Source organism: Sinohyriopsis cumingii, chromosome 13, assembly GCF_028554795.1.
Source record: "Sinohyriopsis cumingii isolate HCF-2022 chromosome 13, ASM2855479v2, whole genome shotgun sequence".
NCBI lineage: Eukaryota > Metazoa > Mollusca > Bivalvia > Unionida > Unionidae > Sinohyriopsis > Sinohyriopsis cumingii.
This window is the reverse complement of record NC_142973.1, coordinates 9,626,226-9,641,230: the sequence shown is the minus strand read 5'-3', so window position 1 is coordinate 9,641,230 and position 15,005 is coordinate 9,626,226. Positions and strand designations below refer to the sequence as shown.

Sequence of the window (15,005 nt, the reverse complement as noted above, 5' to 3'; positions counted from 1 at the left end):
AATAGTATATTTTGGGTTTGCTTTTCTTCTTCCCTCTGTGGTGTACGTGTGTGTGTGTGTGTGTGTGTGTGTGTGTGTGTGTGTGTGTGTGTATTGGTCTCTGTTTGTCCCTATAAAACTCCCTTTATCCCTATCAAATACATTCTACCTACCTACCTACAGTATTCAGGTCAGCCACTTGCAACACTGTTACCATTTATCCCCTAGTTTCCAGTACAGTGACGTCACTGACGCTGGAAATTTTGAGACTATAAATATGGACTTGGGGTTTTCCACAGGTTGTAGCTATACATATGTACTAGAGTTCATAAACAGGAACGTCACTCAAGCTGAGGCCATAAAAAGATAGTGGGGTTTTCCAAAGGAATAACCCATAAGTTGTAGCTATAAATAGATAGTGAGATTTCATAGGAATTTCAGCTGATTATAGCTATAAATAGATACATGGGTGTTTATCCACGATCGTCACACAAGTTGATATTGTAAGTAGGTACTAATTTTATCCATTTTAGTCTAAACTATTATAACTTAATTTTCGTGGATATGTTTATTTTCCTTTAAATTCTGGGACAATTTCGCCATTTTAGCGTTACTTTTAGTCACATCCATTTTGTCGTTGAGCATTTCCTTGATTATAGCTATTTATAGCATCATTACAATTATGCAAATTTTTGAACACCCCCAGCAAGATTTCAGGTCTTGGCAATGCTTTATATATAAATTTCACGCTTGTACTAGTGTATGTATGTCTCTGTCTCTGTTGTGTTTGACCCTCTACCATCATTGTCCCTAGACAGTCCCACCATGTTCAATTCCCCTTGACGCTATACAGACCCACCATGTTCAATTTCCATATGCTAAATTCCCCTTGAGGCTAGAGTTGCCCAAGACTTTTTCCCCATGTTAAATTCTCTTGAGGCTATATCCCCCAGGGGTTTCCATAATGTTCAATTTCCCATTGTCCCTAGACAGTCCCACGATCTATTCCCTGTGTTAAATTTCCCATTGTCCCTAGACAGTCCCACGATCTATTCCCCATGTTAAATTCCCTTGAGGCTAGAGTGACCCAAGACTTTTTCCCATGTTCAATTTCCCTTGAAGCTAGAGTGACCCAAGACTATTTCCCCGTGTTAAATTCCCCTTGAGGCTAGAGTGACCCATGATTTTTCTCCATGTTAAATTTCCACTAAGGCTAGAGTGACCCAGGGGGTTCTGTAATGGTAATTCCTATTGAGGCTAGGGTGACCCCATTCACTACTTAGATCACTTGTTAGGGTACGTGCTCTACATTTCACACAATATAGATCCATATTTATATTATATTATTCTGATGGAGATCACTGACTTTTCTGCTACAAGGAAACGAGAACCAGTTAAGCATCACGCAGCGCTACCAAATTCTGTTCGTATGATTATAATTGGTCCATCTGGGAGTGGTAAGACACAGTTGTTACTTAATTTAATAATGAAGTGGATAAAGTGGGACAAGGTGTATTTGGTAGCACCAAGTGTAGACGATCAACGATGCTACGAAGTGTTAAAAGATTTTAATGAAAGTGCAAAATCATTAAATGAAAACGGTGATGATGTTGTTGAATTTATAACTGACATTAATGAAGCGCCAAGTATTGATGATATTGAAGGATTTATTAATAATTTAGTTGTTTACGATGATGTCATGTTGGGTAAACAATCAAATCCTGCCAGGATATTTTCCAGAGGCAGACACAAAAACAGTGATGTGATTTATGTAACCCAGCGATACACCCAAATTCCTAAAGTGATCAGGGATAACTGTAATATTCTTGCTGTGTTTAACGGAGTTGATACACACACGTTACGAAATATTTATCAGACTTGGTGCAGTGGCGATGTGGATATAAATAAATTTAGAAATTTATTTAGTCAGGCTTAGTCAGCACCACACGGATTTATAACAATAAATTTGCATGATGCTCGAACACGGTATCGAATCGGGTTGGATACGATTTTTGGATAATTTTTCGTACCTCGATAAAGACCTTAGTTTTCGAAAAGGGACGCAGGAAGCAGCAGGGAGGGCAACGACAACAAAGGGCAGCAACGACGGCGACAATTGCGTTTACATAAAGCGTCATCGCGGTTTTATAAAGGGTTTATTTCGGCATTTGGAACCTTCTAAAAGTTGTAGGATTCGCCCTCCCTGCTGCTTGAGTCGATTCTTCTTCCTGTTGCTGAGGTGGAGGAAGTTGTTGCAGAGGTGGAGGAAGTGAAGGAAGGGAAAGCTTTTGCTTGGGAGGTTGTCGCTGCATTTTTTGTTTGTTCTCTTTCTTTTAGTCTCCATCCTCGTTGACGTTTTTGTCTTTCTTTTTCTTCTTGTTCTATTTCTTTTTGTGTTTTTTAAAATATATTTCTCCATCATATTGGTCTAATCCTCTTAAAAAACCTTTATAGTGTATTTCTTGCTCATCAATACGATCAGTATTTCGTTTTATTTTAAACAACCAATCCCTCCATACCTTATTAGTTACTCCTTTAACATGTTTGGGTTTTAAAAATCTTTTCTTGAGTGATAACTTGAAGCAGAAAAAATACCAAAAGCGACTTTATCATGAAAATCATAAAAATTATGTTTTTGCATTGCTTTTAGACCGTTCTCAGTAAATTTTTCTTTAGAATAAATTCCCTTTTTCTCCTTTGGTTTTCCACCAACAGCACCTTCAGGATGAGGTTGTGCGGCGGCTATTTTAGTTGGAAGTTCCTGTAAAATTTGTTCTGTTCGTTTTAGTACTGGAAGAAGACCCTCCTCAGTAACTGTTGCGACTCTTTCTGTAACGTTTGTAACGGGTTTAAATAATTGTTCTGTACCTTCTGCGTACTCAACTTGAGATCCCTGTCTTGCTTGTAGTTTTTCCTTAACAGCATTTTTTAGTGGTATATCCTTTTTTTAATTGCTTTTATATGCATTATTATGAATTATGATGAGAGAACAACTCTAGGCCTAATCCTAACAACACGAAGAGCATCATTTTCTCTATGACGGGGTCAGCAAGATTAGTAGAACATGGACGTATGTACCACTGCCATTTAATTTTAGATGGAGCACTGTTTTTATACACAGGATAAGTTAAATTCTGCGTAAATCTAACTTGGGCATTTATATATTCAGCGCGTGTGTGTGTGTGTGTCAGTGTGATGACCTATTGGATGGGAACAGAAGGACTACAAATGAATTGAATTTAATAGAATAATTACCTTATTCTTAAAAGAACCGGAAGTTTATTAATAGTTTTTTTCTTTTTGATAATTTTCCCCGCAAGTCATTAAGACATAGAATAAGATGTTGTTAAAATTATCACTAAATAGCTAATTAGATACAGAATAATTGTTATGGTTTCCTTTTAATTATATCATTTGTTACAGATTTCCGTACCTCGGTATTCACGGTAAAGGAGCACGGATAATGGCGGATAGCGTGGATATTGATCTGTATGAAAATATTGAAGAGGGTTTTGACCAGGTATGTATCAGAATTGAAAAATTGGTAACTGAAATTTTGGACATAATATAATAGTTTTGCCTTTGCAAGGAATGCCATTTCGGTAGCATTATTATAGCCATTGCTTCAGGGTTGTTTGTTAGGCGGTAGATACACGCAGCAAGTTTTGGTTTGAACGACGGCTCTACATTTTTTGTTTAGTCCATCTTATCGTTTTTGTACTCAGAGAAGTAGAGTGGATGTGTGGTAATAACGAATTGTATCGGGTTCTTACAGTATTTATGTAAAAATTCTGACGGATTGGAAGTTTTGTTTAAAGTTACAGTAACATGGTGAACCAATTATTTTTTTTGTGAAAGGTAACTCTGTCAAAATTTACACACATGTAATGCTATTACAAAGAAGCATATGTCTGAAATCGTATTTTTATGAATTTTTTCTAACAACGTCAACTTAATCCTGTTTAACAATTATTTTTGTGTCAAAAAGTGGTACCATAACCACCGTTCGTGTATTTGTAGAGAAATCAAAACCAAATTTGGCACATAAAGATTATTTACCTGTTTACAAAATTCTGTTGTTTTAACAATTTGGATTAAAAGAGATTTTCTAGATATTTTTATGTATTATAATTGTAGTAGTTTTAACTGCTTTTTGGGGTTGGTTTGGGGCATATGAGGCAGAGACACAAAATTGTGATAAGGAGAGAATAACCACATGGATGTTGCTTCCATACAGACTTTTACTGAAGGAACATTTATACAGTGGGATACATAAGTAAGGCATTTTGTCCTGTCGAAAATACTGTTTATCAAATGTGACAGCTACCAACTTAGTCCTATATGTAAGACCTCGATGCTGATATTTATGTTTTGGGCGTCAGGGTCTTCCTGCCTAACTAAGGGTGCAGTGTAGCATGTTTTGATTAGACTAAAATCGTAACAAAAGTCAAATTTTCAGGAGTATCTCACACAACTGCCAACCAAAATAATGACAATTTTCTACAAAGTACAATCATACTGTTTTAGACTTAACTTACTCGGATGTCTTTTCTAAAAATAAATTCAAATTCTCACAAAAGAAACAGACCTGTTTTCAAGTTTTATTGGCCTACATTTCATTTGGCTGGAAAATGACTAAAGCTGGGATTGCCGAAATCAGGTTAAGTTAAAATATTAATCTTAAACGAAACGAAAAAAATATGTTATGACCATTGGATCTGTAAGCAACATTTTGTTTTGTTCAGAAAACATATCCCCCACATGACTCTACTGGAACATACTTTGGCATAACTCGAATACCGCCACATTTCAGCAAATTCAGATGTATTCAACGGAACATGAAAATGCATCCATTTGCTTGTTTCAGATTTTGATAACACCAGGGGAAAAAACCCACAGTAAATATATTAGTTACATATAAATTTTGAGGAATAGTGTTGATATGGGATGTTCCTGAAACTTTGACTGCTCGTTCTGATGCCATCCGACATTGGAACCCAATATACAGGCCTTTTATTTGGGTAGTAAGACATAGCACTAAAACAAAAATGTGCTGTGTCTTACATTGTAGGACTACTGCCAACTTTGCTAAATATTCTTTTTAATTTAAATATGCCCACACAAAGTCAGGGGAAACGTTTCTTTCTACACTGATAGGGCTTTCCCCTGCTTTAAATTTTTTTCTTCCAGTAACAGTGCAAGTGCAGAATGTTCACTCCTCATGTCAGAAACAAGTTAGGTTAATTTGTCCATGTTGATCAATCAGGGATGAACTGATTAGAAATACCGTAGAAAAATTATTGGATACAAGGTTTGATATTGCTGATATGTTTGAAATATGGATGATGGGTAATACAAGGACTTAATGTAACTGTCATACTTGGCAAATACTGTTTTAAACTAGTGTCACAGAATATATTAATCTGGAAACAAATTGCGACTATTATCTGACAAAATTTACCATTTTAATCTAAATTTGAGAGTTAAAAGGTGTACACAGTACTTCATACAGAATTCTATCTATGGCAGCATATACTTTGCATTTCTTACAAGTATAATGGCTACACAAGTATGTCATTTACTCACTGATTCAGTCCGAGACATGCTGAATTTGATCAGTACTTGTGAATGGATGTATGGTTCTGGCTGCAATCTGGAAGGTAATGTGAGGTGGTGGAGGTGGGAGAGGCAAGGAAGGAGCCGCTTTATTTTTTTCTTGACCTCTATGAAAAAGGTCAATGGCCAATACGGGCTTGTATTTAAAAGGCACATTTCTGTATCCATTGCTAATTATCATTTATACTAAATCAAAATAAATGATAATAAAACTCCTTTTTATTGTGAAATATCTATGGTTATTGAAAGGAAACCAAACACTGAAGTGACTAAAACTGTTACAGATGGATTTGATGGATACAAAGATTGTTAAGCAGAAGTAATAATCTTAAAAGTCAAAGGAGAAGACACAAGAACAACCCACCCACAATATTTTTTAGTGATGGGTTGTTAAGTCCAAACACATGATATTTTAAAACAAAAAAATGACTGTCAGAAAGAATGTCATTTAGCTCGAGAAGAAAAAAACAAAATATGCAGAAATTGAATATGAAATCTTCATGAAATTTTTAATCAGGGAAGTATGGAAAGAAGAATAGACAATGAACAACATACATACAAATTCCAATGGTTCAGTACAAGCCACTTTTAAGAACAAAAGAAAATCTATATCTAAAAGATTTAATTGTTACTGAAGATATAGTAGACGACAAAAATGGATCCTGGTAAGAGATAAAAAATCTGAGATAGAGTGACATCGAAGTCAAGGATACCACGGGATCTTTGTAAGAACAAGTGTTATAAAACCATCAACAGAAAAAGGCAAAGAAAGATAAAGCTATCAAGAGCAGTGTTTGGTTACGAGGAGAAAAAAGAAAAGAGAGTGGGATCGTCATACAAACGAGATGAACATAATTTCTCACTTGTGATTCATAACTTATTTTCTTTTTTGTACTAGTATATATGTGTTTACGTAGACCTACAGTATAAGACTGTGACCTTGACATTTATGTTTTGGGCGTCAGTCTCTTACTGCCCAAATAACTGCGCTGTATATCGTGTTCCGATGTCAGTGATAAGTAAAATTTTCAGGAATATCTCTCTCACTTGGCAGCCCATATGGGCGCATTTCTACAAAATAAAGTGGGGCCCCAAATGGTCTAAAGCGCTCTCTGTTACGGATCACTGCCATCTCACCTCTGTCTGCGTGGGTTCGAATCTCGGATTCGGCTAATGTGGTTATTTGAGAAAGCTTGCCAGTAGCTTCTCGTGGGTCGGTGGTTCTTTCCGGGGTTTTCCCGGATTCTTCTTCCACCAATAATACTGGCCGCCATGTATAGCCTATCGTGTGCTGGTGCTAAACCCTACAACAACAACAACAACAAAATAAAGTTATAATGTTTTAGTCAAAATTTACTTACTTTGATGTCTTTTTCTTAATAAATTCAAATTCCCACACAAGCAAATAGACATGTTTTAAAGTTCCGCTCTCCTACATTTCATTTGGGGGGGCCCCGAGTGGTCTAAAGCACTCTTCGTTATGGATCACTGCCATCTCACCTCTGTCTGCGCCAGTTTGAGTCTCAGATTCAGCTAGTGTGGGTATGTGAGAAAGCTTGCCGGTAACTTCTCGTGGGTCGGTGGTTCTTTCCAGGGTTCTTCCTCCACCATTAATACTGGCTGCCATGTATAGCCTATCGTGTGCTGAAAAATGATGTTAAACTCAATAACAACATTTCAGTTGGCTGGAATGCGATGGAAGCCGTGAATACTGAAATCGGTTGAAAGGAGCTTGAAAAAAACAAAGCCGTCTAAAGACTTTCTCCAATATTAATATATTTTTTTTTGTTTTGTTTAAAGAAGTATACCTCAACTTAACCTGATGTAAGGACTAAATCTTGCATGTTAAAACCTAAATTTGAAGGGATACACTCTCATGAGCATATCACATTCTTTAATAAAAGTTGTTTTTTTCTTTTTGGTTTTTCAGGAAGAGTACAACCATGATGGGGACTTGTATGATGATGTTATAACTGCCTCCTCGCGTGGAGAGGGATTAGAGGTAAGATATTAATAAATTAATAAACGTAGTGATTAAGAGGCCATTTTATTGTGCAGCCCATATAAAAGTGGGGTTCTCCTTATTAATTTTTGATAGCATTAGAGTAATGGAGTAAGGGCTAGGAAGCATCACAAAATGTCAGAAATGTGCATTATCATTGTTAAGGTTAAAAATCAATGAAATCTTAAAGAAAGGACACTTATTTAACAATTTCTTTATTTGCCTTGGATACAAAGTGAACATACAAAAGGAACGTACAGTATTGTGAATTATATCCCACAAGTCCAAAAAGTAAAGAGGATTCAAATTAATTCCATTCGTGTTCAAAATGTATTCCAGTTTTACAGTCTTAATATATCACAATGATACGATCAAAAGGTCCTAGAGTGAATTCTTAATAATCCCAAAATAGTAAAGTTAGTCTGAAAATCTGTGAACACTTTGTAATTCCAGTGAATAATTAAAATAAATCCTCTCAATATATTTGAACACAACAATAGGACTGATTCCTCTTCAGAGGTAGGAATGCGTAATTCCAATATAATTAACCTTAATATATAAACCTAAGACAGAATTTGAGAACCAGGATGAGGGTCAGAAGTTAATTTCCAATAAGTTATAAACAATCTTATATAGATCCCCACTACTCTTAATGGAAATTTCCATCATACTAAACAAAATTTGTTTATTGACAATTCTCAGTTCAGAGTATAGGCTGTATCTAGAACTAACTTAATAAATGTGTTTAGCCTATGTGACATTAGACATGTAGGCCTAACTACTACCCTCTTTTACGAATAGAAGTTCGTACTCAGTACAAATTAAATGTATGTAACATAATCATGAACAAAAGCCAACACACAGTATAAATTAAACATAACTCTCAATATATTGAGTTTTTCAGTTTAAAGAATAGATGCCATTATCTTTGTCATTACCATTTGTTTCTCTTTACTATTATTTGCACTTCAGAGACCCTAAATATTTCGTTTGACCCCAGTTTTGATACCAATGTTTATTTGTGTTTTTTTTTGTACTCAGTCTGACCTCCAGTTTTGACACTTGGGTGATGTTTGACACTCAGTCTTGCAGCAGGGCCCTGAGTGGTCTAAAGTGCTCACTGTTCTGGACTTCTTGTTTTCATTAGCATCTGTGATGAAGGAGCAGGCTTCATGGTCTATTGATTGAGACTGGAAACAATGAGTTGTTTTCTTTCCATTGCCATAGTTTGTTCTGGTCCTTACAAATAGGAATATGCATACTTTTTATTAACCCTTTCATCACTATGAACCGGTTTTCCAGTCATGGGGAAGTAAGTCTGTCAACCCTATGGACCGCTTTACCAGTATGGGACAGTGTTCTTCTTTACAGTCATAGTACCCGACTACATAAACTTTGGGATACCTCTAATAACTTCCTTCTTGTAATGTAGATATTGTATTTGGATTATCTCATGAGTTAAGCTTGAATACAACAAGAAATCTCAAGGAAAGAAGGCACTTTTTGAGCATGTTTTGCGAATGGTGAATTTCTATTCAAAATGGCGGAGTTCAAAGCAAGATGAGAATGAAGTGTCAGATTATGAATCGTCAAAATATTTAGCTGTTGTGACCTAATACAGTTGATTGAAAATGGGAGAAAACACCTGGAGAGGCATTTGAATGTGCTTGTGGGTGACAGTGATGACGATGAAGAGGACTTTGAAGGTTTTGAACCAGAGGAAGTGTGCACTCCACGTTTTTGTTCTGGATGTTGGTTTAAGAACCAAAGGGATTTATTTCAGTTTTCTGTGAGAGCTGGACCCACCTGCCTGTTAGATGGCTCAAGAAAAGCTCTGGAATGCTTTCAAATCTTTGAGATGAAGTTTTTGAAAATATTGTCCATGTAACAAAGTAAATAAATAATTGCTTGTGCATTTTACCCGATGTGTTACCTGTTTGCACCTTTATTTTGACAGTTATAATAGATATGCAAATGTTAGTGAATTAGTCATACAATTTAACTTTAAACCTTTATTTTGATACCTAATCCAGCCAGATATCTTTAAAATTGGTAAAGGTATGTTATTTCAAAATCCACAAGTCATTTTGCTTTACAACTCCACAGTTACTTAGTGTTTACAGGTTCTATGCCTGCCAAGTTACTTAGTGTTTACGGGTTCTATGCCTGCCAAGTTACTTAGTGTTTACGGGTTCTATGCCTGCCAAGTTACTTAGTGTTTACAGGTTCTGTGCCTGCCAAGTTACTTAGTGTTTACGGGTTCTATGCCTGCCAAGTTACTTAGTGTTTACGGGTTCTGTGCCTGCTAAGTTACTTAGTGTTTACGGGTTCTATGCCTGCCAAGTTACTTAGTGTTTACGCGTTCTGTGCCTGCCAAGTTACTTAGTGTTTACGGGTTCTGTGCCTGCCAAGTTACTTAGTGTTTACGGCTTCTATGCCTGCCAAGTTACTTAGTGTTTACGCGTTCTGTGCCTGCCAAGTTACTTAGTGTTTACGGGTTCTGTGCCTGCCAAGTTACTTAGTGTTTACGGCTTCTATGCCTGCCAAGTTACTTAGTGATAAAAGGGTTAAAGCTTAGTAGAGACAAAAAGTGCTTCCTTTTTAAAAAAAGGAAAATTTTTAAAAAGTCCTTAATTATTTTTCTAAATTTTTCATTGGTAATATCAGGTTTATCATGACAGTTACTAACATATTTTTGTTTGGTGAATCATATATAAAAAACTCACTGGAAACAGGAAATGTCAGTCAGTATACAAAGTTGCATACCTCACAAGAATCAGTGTACTCTTTTAGTATTGAGGTACAGAATCTGCCAAGTTATGTTAATCTTTGGTCTTTACATTCAAGACGTTTTTCCTTATAATGTCCTTAAAAAGTTCTTGCGCGATATTTTCATAAAATTGCTTGAACCATTACTATTGTCAGTTGCTCCACTCCCAAATGATATCCCATGTCTCAGTCATAGCTGTGCTGGTGATGATCTGTGTAACTATGACATAAGAGTACACTTGTCCATAGACTTCTTTCCATACAGTATTAATATGTTCTATTTATAGCAGCTGTCCCATTTCCAAGAAACGTGCTAGTTTCTACTATCAAACCTTTGACCTCATATTCATTGTTATGGTTCATGTTTATTAGAGAACCAATCTCTTGTACGCTGTAGGTCATGTCTAATGTACAATGGACCTGCATGTCATTTCTCACACTAGCATTATATTCTATTTATAGCACCTGTATGGCTTTGTTGGGAGAAAACAGACTGGTTTTCTAATATTTAATTTTTGCTTTGTTCAATTCATATATTTAACAGAACCAGTTTGTAGGTATTTGTCGCTCAAAAAAGTCGTCAAATTTATTCTAGTTGATGTGGGTTAGAGCAAACAAAAAAAATTCAAATAATTTCACAGATGGATTAGAAAAGAGAAAAAACAATCCTCTAAAAATGAATACATGAATGGCTTAATATAGCGTTCATTTCTAGGGCAGCATAATGCCCTTTGCAGGCTGTGTGGAAAGAATTTCAATATTTGGTGCTAAATGTCATCAAATGGATTCTGGTTGTGTGTGTTAAAGCAAAGATGATTCAACTGATTCCTTCAAAGATGAATACATGAATGACAATCCATTCTAGGGTAGCTTGACACTCATTGCAGGCTGTGTGGAAAGGATTTTAATATTGATTATGATGGTAAATTTGATGTGGAAAAACAATTGAAAACAAAGAAACATCTCAAATTAATTCATCTTACTAGCTCTAATACTAAGGTAATTTTTTTTTTTACAGCAGAACTCAGTTACGGACATGAATGTTATAAATGCAGAGTTGTTATTTACCAAGTTCTTACTAAAACTTGGAATATGCCAGCAGTAGCAGACCATGTTGCTCCTTTGTTTACATGAATGTTTCCTGATTCCAGAATTGCAGAAAATATGCATGTGCAAGAATAAAATCGGTGTGTAGCTGAAGATACTTTACTTAAAATAGCAGAAGCCTCAAAAACTGGATCGTTTAGTATTGCCACAGATGAGAGTAGTGATTATGACGACAAAAAGTTGTACTTGTCTGGGTCAGATACTTTGACGACAAAAAGGGCAAAGTTATAGTCCTTCTTTCATTACCAGAATTAATAGAGGATTCCACTGGAGAAAGCATCTTTTGATTTGCTTGATACTACTTTGAAGAAACATAATATAAGTTGGCAGAACTGTATGGGGGTTTTCAGCTGAATATGCATCAGTGATGGCTGGAATTAATAAAGGAGTTTCATTCTGTATTTTAAAATGTCTCCGTCATTGTACATATCAGGTTGTTCCTGTCATTTGATGCACCTTGCTGCAGGAAAGGGTGCTGATAAATTAGAAGGAGAATTCCTGAAGTACCAAGTTGGCATTTAACCTGACAATGTACTTCATGTATAGTTGATGTGCAATGGCACCTTATTTCCCAGCTGAAAGACCCAATCACTGAAAGATATAAATTTCCTCCTCTTTGTCAGGTTATGAAAAGAAGTAATGGTTCTTTACCATCGCAATGGTGACTGTGAGAGATTGTTCAGTATTGTTAACAAAAATAAAACTGAATTCAGAGCGGTTCGAGTCTAAGATTCAGCCAATGTGGGCATGTGAGAAAGCTTGCCAGTAGCTTCTCGTGGGTCGGTGGTTCTTTCCGGGGTTTTCCGGGTTCTTCCTCCACCATTAATACTGGCCGCCATGTATAGCCTATCGTGCTGAAAAATGGCGTTAAACCCCACAACAACAACAACTGAATTCAGATCCAGGCTCTGTAACCCAGCACTTAATATTCTACTGGTGTGCAAAACATTCATAGTCTCAGCTGGTACAAAGTGTTTTAAAATGCAGCATGACAGTCTGTTGCTTTTTAAAGCTAAAAATGCTACATATGAAAACTTGAAGCAATAATAGACATTCAAAGGCCAGAGGGGTAAATAAATCATTTTGTACATATGCTCATTGAATTATTATCATGTTATATGTGGATTACGCTTTTTCCTCATCAGGGGTTGGCATGTATGGATTATCCAGATGAAGGCATATTTTCTTTGGGTCCGGCAGTTTTATTTCCACTTAATAATTGTAGGTGCATTTTTAATGAATCAAAGTCAAAGGAGGGGAATCCTATACAGCTTTAAACTTCCATTCCAATGTTCTCTGGTGCTGAATATTTTGAAGGGTGAGCTGAAGACAATCCAACATAGCATGGTATTAGCTTCACAATGGTGAAGTCATTAAATCTTGTGTTCCTGCTTTCAGCTAAAATTGGTTGATGCACAGATATCACTGAACAACATCAGATTAATTGTTAGTAATGTGAAAATGGCTTAGGTTTCTTTGTTTGAGGGAGAAATAACATTGCTCATATTGTGATAAAACATCAATATTATCTGGTTTTAATGGAAACTCACAATGTTTAGGACCAGTATCTGTCAAGATTAAGTATCATTTAGATGATTTAGCATATATGACTTTGTGCACATAACAGTGGCATTGGGTCTTTAAGTTGTGTCCTGGTAATCTTGAACCTGTAATTTGATTTTACCAATTACTTAATTAAATGTAGGAACACTTTTTTAAAACTCATTTATTGGAAATAAAATTTCATTTTCTGCCACTGAACCAATTCAAAGTTTTTGATGTTTCAAATATTTAATTTTTTCTTTCCTTTTCTTAAGCACCCAGAACATCATGATAATGGAAGCAAGAATGCTGCAGCCCCCTCATTGCCCACAAACTACAGTGGAAAAAGATACAGTGTATATGTTGGGAATATGACATGGGTAAGTGTTTGGATATAAATGGGGGCATCTGTCTAAAGTTACCCCAGATCACTCAATTTATCATGCAGATAGATAGGTTGTATTTGCTTGAAGACCTGTGCAGTACTAAGGGTTAATTAGATGTTAGTAGAATTTTATGTTCTTTGTAAGAATATTCTAAATCACAAATTCTGTAAATAGTAATTTTTCATATACCCTTGATACATAAAAAATCTAGTACAGATATAAGGATGTGTGTATATAGTAATCTTTGTATCCATGTTACCCTTGCAACCTTGTTAGTACAGGTCCCACGTTTTGGGTGTTTTTTTTAAAAAAAAACTTTGTGGAAATTAGGGTCATCACCTGTTGCGCATATCAGCAAATCACTTTGCTCTGCAATTTTTTATAGAATTTTTGCTATTTTTGGGTCTATAGCAGTGTTTGATACAATCTCATTAATGCAGCTGGTCCCAGTGTTCAATACATTGCCATGAAACTTGGTAATTAATGTGATATTGGCCATTAAAGAGAACCCTTTTTTAAAAATTCATTTTAATTTAAAATGGTACATAATACGGTGCGGCCTTGTGAGGTCCAAAATATTCACAAGACCTGATTATTTAAATGCTGAATTTGTAAGTTTCATTGACAACAACCTGTGCCAGTTTGGGACATTCTTTGCAATAACTACAAAATGTCTTTACTTCTAATTGTTAAATTGGAGGCATTGATAATTACCAACCCAGCATGGCTAAAAATTTGTCTCTTTTGTTGTGTCCTATTGGCATGTTTTTAGTACCACAGAATCTTTGAAGAATAGTAACTTTTTGTTTTATCCCTTTACTGTTGCATGAATTTTCCTTCTCCAAACATTCCTTACTGCCTTCCTTGCAAAAATAATTTAATATGCATATTTTATCCACATTGCTAAAAATCACCTTGCTTAGCAACTGTTTTGAAAGTTGTTCAACGTTGTGTTGTTTAGATATATAGCTGTCATTAGGGAAATGACTGCTTTAAACAAGGTATTGCATGTCGACATTATTCAAATGTATAATCATTAAAAAATTAAAGAAACATTGGCATTCATTTAATTACAGTGATTTGTTGGATTGAAATCAAATGCAGATCCATTCTTTTCAATAAGCACAAGATAAGAATGCCATTTATAACACTGCAAATTAATCTTTCTTGATTTATTTTTTATGTGTGAAGTTTTGAAATTTTAATGACTTTCTGAAAATGTATACAGTGATGTTAAATCTGTTATCAAATGTATGCCATTACTAAAAGTAGAGAAGCCTTTAAATGACATAAAAAAAGACTACTTCAGTCAAAATTGGTATGTTTTCAGGATCAAAGTCATTCAGGCATACAAATGATGCTGATCTGGAATCAAATATGGCTATTGTTACTAAAAATAGAAAAACTACTGCTTTTAAAAAAATAATGAACAGAACAAATTTTAACCTTAAGCACAGTGGCATGAAAGGCTTTGAATTTGTACAAATAATGCCATTCTGCAATTTAAGCAAATTGGCCAGGTTACTAAAATAAGAAAAATATTTAAGCTGCTTTATTTTTAAAAAAATCCCTGGACATTTACTTTATTGAAAGAGGGCACCCTA

The 15,005-nt window shown here is 35.4% G+C and overlaps 1 protein-coding gene across 9 annotated transcripts in view; it reads left to right on the top strand.

Moving 5' to 3' along the window:
• The first annotated feature begins 3,342 nt into the window (after window positions 1-3,342).
• Window positions 3,343-15,005, top strand: part of LOC149784927 (cleavage and polyadenylation specificity factor subunit 6-like) — a 117,609-nt gene continuing 105,946 nt past the window's right edge. For 5 of the 9 annotated variants that reach the window (XR_016425331.1, XR_016425332.1, XM_089978547.1 and 2 more), the window contains exons 1-3: window positions 3,343-3,499; window positions 7,526-7,597; window positions 13,291-13,395. Coding sequence is in view for 7 of the 9 variants with exons in the window: in XM_089978547.1 (XP_089834673.1) it covers window positions 3,443-3,499; window positions 7,526-7,597; window positions 13,291-13,395 (234 nt within the window). In the remaining 2 variants the exon portion in view is untranslated. The remainder of the gene's footprint in view (window positions 3,500-7,525; window positions 7,598-13,290; window positions 13,396-15,005) is intronic. The other 4 variants (XM_089978552.1, XM_089978550.1, XM_089978551.1 and 1 more) reach the window with 1 other exon arrangement.